The sequence below is a fragment of the Dendrobates tinctorius genome, unplaced genomic scaffold, assembly GCF_039654945.1.
Source record: "Dendrobates tinctorius isolate UK_male_01 unplaced genomic scaffold, ASM3965494v1 ptg000046l, whole genome shotgun sequence".
Classification (NCBI taxonomy): domain Eukaryota; kingdom Metazoa; phylum Chordata; class Amphibia; order Anura; family Dendrobatidae; genus Dendrobates; species Dendrobates tinctorius.
The window spans coordinates 83,800,228-83,806,227 of NW_027361714.1; the positions used below are offsets into that span (position 1 = coordinate 83,800,228).

Genomic DNA, 6,000 nt, shown 5'->3' on the forward strand with positions numbered 1-6,000 from the left:
CATGTCTAGGTTCTTTGGAATTTTTTTCCACCACTTAAAAGTTTGCTTTAAAAAAATTGCGCCATTTTCCGAGACCCGTAGCGTCTACATTTTTCGTGATCTCGGTTTGGGTGAGGGCTTATTTTTTGCGTGCTTAGCTGATGTTTTTAATGATGCTGTTTTGGTGCAGTTACGATCTTTTGGTCGCCCGTTATTGCGTCCATCCAGGCTGAAAAACACTGGTGAATGAGCTGCTGCGAGTGACCGGAGATGAGCTTTATACCTCCGATCACAGCTGAGCATTCACGCTGTGTTTTGACAGCGTGAGAACCGCGGCTCTGATCGGCAGGGATGCCCCGCCGGTCAGTAGCGCGGTGTTTGTCGCACTGTCATGCATATTACAGCACAGCAAACACTGGATGTTTGGGTCCCCCCATTCAGATGAAAGGGGTCCGGGTACTGTTCTGACACCCAAACTTTTTGTTACTGTTCGGAACCGAACATCCAGGTGTCCACCCATCTCTACTAAGCAGTACTGTACAATCACACAGAGTATTTCTACATTCAGCAGAAATTGTGGGACAAATTTCAGTTCCATTTTTACCCTTTTTCCAGTATGAAAATTTAAAATCTGTGGCTAAAACAAAATTTTGGTGGTAGAAATGTAATTATTTTTTCTTCCCTGCGCAATGGTATAAAATTCTTTGACACACCTTTTAGTGTAAATATGATCACTGCACCCGTAGTTGAATTCATTTGAAGATGTAGTTTGTAAAATGAGGTTAGTTATGATGGGTTCTGCTGTTCTGGCATCTCGGGGGCTCTGCTTAAATGTAACATGGCACCCTCAAACCAGTCCAGCAAAATCTGATCTCCAATATTGCACTTCTTTTCTTGTTAGCTGTGCCTCAAAAATATTTTGACCACGTATTGGGTAAAGGTGTACTCAGAACAAATTGCAAAACACATTTTGGGGTCCATTTTCTCCTGCTATCCTTGTGAAAATTAGAAAATCGAGGGCTGAAACAAAATTTTTGTGGGGGAAAAATTTTTTTTCAGTTTCATAGATCAACATTGTAAACTTCTGTGAAGCACCCGTGGTTTCAAGGTACTCATAACACATCTAGATAAATGCCTTGACAGGGTCTAGTTTCCAAAATGGGGTCACTTGTAGGAGATTCCCACTGTTTAGACCAAGGCTGTGCATTAGCTAAGCCAAACCTCCGACTCCAACTCCTCAATTTCCATGACACCGACTCCGACTCACTCATACCAGGGCTGAGGAGTCAGTAAGCCAAACCTCCGACTCCAACTCCTCAATTTCCATTACACCAGCTCCTACTCCACCAAAATGGGCTCCGACTCCACAGCCCTGTTTAGACACATCAAGGGCTCTTCAATCGTGACATGGTATCCGTTAATGATTACAACCAATTTTGTGCTCCAAAAGTCAAATGCCGCTTCTTCCCTTCCGAGCCCTACTATGTGCCCAAACAGAAGTTTTCCCTGACATATGGGCTATCGGCGTACTCGGGAGAAATTGTACAACTAATTTTGGGGTCCATTTTCTCCTGTTACCCTTGTGAAAATAGAAAAATTTGGGTTTTTGTAAAAATGAGTAATCGCTTGTCAACTTTTAACCCTTCTAACTTCCTAACAAAATAAAATTTGTTTCAAAAAGTGTGCTGATGTAAAGTAGACATGTGGGAAATGTTATTTATTGACTTTTTTGTGTGTGTCACGATCATGGTTTGTGGAACCACTGTGCCACGGACCGCAGAGAGCCTGGAGGGGCGTGACTAAACGATCACCTGACTATTCACTAGAGCCTCTGATGGTGAGGTTAGACTTGGCTCCCGATGAATGCCAGGTGCCACTCCAGGACAGACCAACGGTCACGCAGCAGCTGCACCCAGAAGTTTGTATCTGAGTGCAGCAGACAACTTGTCAGAGTGCAGCAAACAGCTGTTTGCTGCACTCTGACAAGACAGGATTTGCAATAGAGAGCAGCAGGCAGGATTTGCATCTGAGTGCAGCAGGCAGGATTTGCATCTGAGTGCAGCAGGCAGGATTTGCATCTGAGTGCAGCAGGCAGGATTTGCATCTGAGTGCAGCAGGCAGAATTTGCACTTAGAGTGTAGCAAGTGCACATGCTAAGCCTTTAAGAGGGCGGGAGTGCACGCGTGTGCCCTAAAAACATGGCTAGATGACCGGCTGGAAGCATGCAGAGCATTGGGAAGGGAACAACTGACCGTAGTACAGGTGAGTGGAGAGATGCCAGAGACCCCGCCTGTCAGAGCAGGGCTCCGGCGTGGTGCTAACGGTGTGACAGAACTTTTATTTCAGGGCATAAAAATTGAGACATTTTCCAGATTTTTTTTTTTGCCAAATTTCCAATTTTATTTTATTTTTACCGTAAATAAACACAAGTCATATTGAATAAATTTTACCAATATGTTACGAAAAAACATTCTCCGAATCAGTTGGATCCATTAAAGCGTTCCAGAGTTATGATAAAGTGACACTGGTCAGATTTGTAGAATTTGGACGGGTCATGAAGGCATAAACAGGCACTGGGGTGAAGGGGTTAATCAACCTTATAAAAAGGCCAGATTAGACTGCCAAAAAAAAAACTTCTAAACAAGCAAGCCCTGTTCTGGAAAAGCATTTTTGACACATGATGCGAAGATCAACCTGTACCAAAATGATGGGAAGAAAAAGTATGGAGAAGGCTTTGAACAGCTTCATCCTCTGTAAAAATTCTAAATAGGATAAATGCCTAGGGAAGACAGCTTCATATATCAGATTCATCAAAAGAGCAAAAGGAAGCCATATCTAAAATGAATTTTATTAAAAATACATCAGAACAAAGGGGATCATTAATTAGTTATAAAAAGTGCAGACACCATGACAAATAGCAGCCAGACCTTGACAATAAGGTGCAAAACTAGAAAAAGCCTATTAAGCAAGAATCTCATTAGATGCAAGAAGGAATGGACAATGAATAGGGTTAAAAATGGGTGTATAAGGGGCTGAATAACGCCTCCTATTATATGCCCTAATCTCAATAGATCAAGTGAAACACAAATGAATTGTCATAAAAGCCAAACCTTTATAGTGCAAAATTTGCATGAAAACATTAATGAAATAGCAGCAGTTATGAAATAGTACAAAGTTAGTGCAGAATATGCAGATGGCAATGATCACTAATTATTTGCAAGTGCAAAGACATGAAATATGCTTAGAATGCAAGCAGGCAGTGAAAATATCTTAAATATACCGCTCATTGCGTGAAAGGCAGGTAAAAGGATGGAAGCACATTACCTCAGAGGTGCTTGCTGGTGACCCCAACGTGCGTTTCGCGTTTAGCTTTCTCGTGGGGCGTACTATTTTATAACTTCGAGACTCCCATAGACTTGTATTGAAAAGTGAACCGACGCAGCTCCTACAGTGGAGCTGCAGGCAGGTCATTTTTCACCAGAGACTGACTGGAGCGGTGACGAAAACAGATGAAAACTCCAGAAGGTGAGTATCAGACTGGAGGAGGGAACTTACATTTAATGCACTACTCCAGCTAAGTGTTTCATTTCATTGGCAAAAGAGGTCTGTGTGCACATAGGCCACAACGTTTCAGCTTGCACTAGTCTGTATCTTCCTAGGCCGTGAACATGTTCATGCGACCAATATGTTTGCCTATATGCACACAGACCTCTCTTGCTGATTAAATAAAGTAAATGCTTATATATTTCACCTTGAGTTGGAGTCCTGGTGTTACCTTCTTATGTCTACATTAAAATCTACCACAGAGCACCAACCTTCGACAGCTGTTGTGTGGCTACCATACTGTAGTAAATAGTTTAAAAGGTGGCTCAGGTTTATAAGTTTTTACAGCTTCAAAAAAATTGGGAGATTATGCCAGAACAGATGTCACTGCTATATGATGCCTATAGTCAAATTCTGGCACATGGCATTGGGGCAATTTTGGGGATAAGTGTTAGAGAAATTAACACCCAGACACCAGAGATCTGCCTGCTAGATTTTCTGCGCGAGTCAATATGGCTTTATCGTGAGGCCTGTATTCTTCATCAGACCTTACTTTATAAATGAAAAGCAACTGCCATTAAAAAGATAGGAGACAGACACCCATCAGTCTTTTTATGTGGAAGTTAGAAAACAAAGCTGTACCAAAACTTTTTGACAGAGTGATCAATAAGTGGAACAGGCTGATACGAGAGGTGGTGAGTTCTCTTTCAATAAATGTCTTCAAACAGAGGCTGGACAGACATCTGACTGGGATGATTTAGTGAATCCTGCTTTGAGCAGGGGGTTGGACCAAATGGCCCAGGAGGTCCCTTCCAACTCTACCATTCTATGATTCATTGGGGGGAAAAAAATTATGTAAAAGTAAGGGATGGCTCCAAAGGTTCTGTAAAATATGAGAGGCGTCTAGCTTCATGCTTTTCTGCAAACCTACATTCTATCTGGTTTTGAGACTCAAGGGTCATATTTAAAGAGGAATTTTGTACTTGTTTTACACCCGCTGCTCCCCTGAGTATTGATTTTTTTCCCAAATACTCCATTCTGTTCCAACGATATGGGCATTTTTGAGGAGTCTAATTTCTATTGTCTTTGGGGAGTGGCTCATATGGTGCTTTGGAGGGGTTTCTTTAGGCCTGTGTTTCAGGAACCATATTGTTACTTGTAAATTCATTAAAACCAGAATACTTTTGGGATGAAACAGGAATAAAATAAGAGCAAAAAATGGTAATTTTACACCTTGTGACAGGTCCTCTAGAAATGTAACAGCATACCCTAATCAGATGATGACTAACAACAATGTGGCCCCCAATTCATCAAGACCAGCAATCTTTCACACCAGTCTCGATGAGGGGATATAGGGGAGTCAAACGCTTCTGATTCATGTTGAGGCGCACACCTCTAAATGAATTGGGAGTCTCTGACAAGTAGGTTGCCCCATTGTGTGCCTCATCACAAATCTTAATCCAGTAACGGAAATGGAGTAATATAATATTTATGACTATGGAATGCCATAGCTTGTCCTGATTTAGAACTGCTGTAACTTCATGCCTACTACCCGCCGCAACCATTTTGGCATAGCTGGGAAAAACGTGAGTGAAAATGCCAAATGTCGTGGAAATTTTTGCACAACTTGGCCTTGCGCAAAATTTTCACAACTTTTCAAAGCCATTTATGTCAGAATTCTGGCGTAATATCTTTGATGAATTGGGATCTATATGTTGGTGTGGGCTGAAGAGAAGATGAGTTGTCATCATTGTATACTGTGGAAAATGTATAAGGAAATTTTGTTTCTTCTATATTTAAAATAAAAATACTGAAGAAATACACATGAATAGTTTTTTCAGTTTGTTTCATTGTAGTATTCTTTTGTATTGTGATTTTGGTATAACGAGTTAAAAAAAAAAATGAAATTTTTGGGAAAACCCCTTTTAATAACCTATAGCTTTAGCATTTCCATGTAAAACAGAAGGCTTTTTTCTTTTTTTTCAGATACGTCCTGTAATTGAAGAAGTACTTCCATTTACAACCATCCCTAAAGCCTTCAAAAAGTTAGAAGCAGGACATGCTAGAGGAAAGACTGTCATACAAGTTGTTGATCCTAAAAAATAAAAAAATAAAAAATTTATATTTCCTCCATTTTTTTCTGCCTGGCTTTTTCTTTGTTATGGAGTCAGTGATGTCTTCTAATTTGTGATCTTTTGCCCAATTTTTAAATTCTGTCCAATATGAGTATTAGAATGTTAAGGTAAGTAGGTTAAATGATGTGCCTAAATATAAAAATACTTTTTGGATTTTGAGTTCAAAATCCAGAAATCTCTTAGGATAGACTCACATGGGCCCTGACATATCCGTTTAAACATAATCTTGTTGTCACGGATTTACCACGACAGACAGGATAGCGAAGACCGCAGCATCTGATTTCTCCTACTCAAACACTGATTAAAAGCACTTCACCTTCATATTAAATGTGTAGATTTCTTT

General features: G+C 40.5%; 1 protein-coding gene across 1 annotated transcript in view; it reads left to right on the plus strand.

Moving 5' to 3' along the window:
• RTN4IP1 (reticulon 4 interacting protein 1) overlaps positions 1–5,655 on the plus strand; it is a 64,410-nt gene extending 58,755 nt beyond the window's left edge. Inside the window, exon 9 of the mRNA XM_073576083.1 lies at positions 5,509–5,655. Coding sequence (XP_073432184.1) covers positions 5,509–5,628 — 120 coding nt within the window. The 3' untranslated portion in view covers positions 5,629–5,655. The remainder of the gene's footprint in view (positions 1–5,508) is intronic.
• Positions 5,656–6,000: the final 345 nt, after the last annotated feature.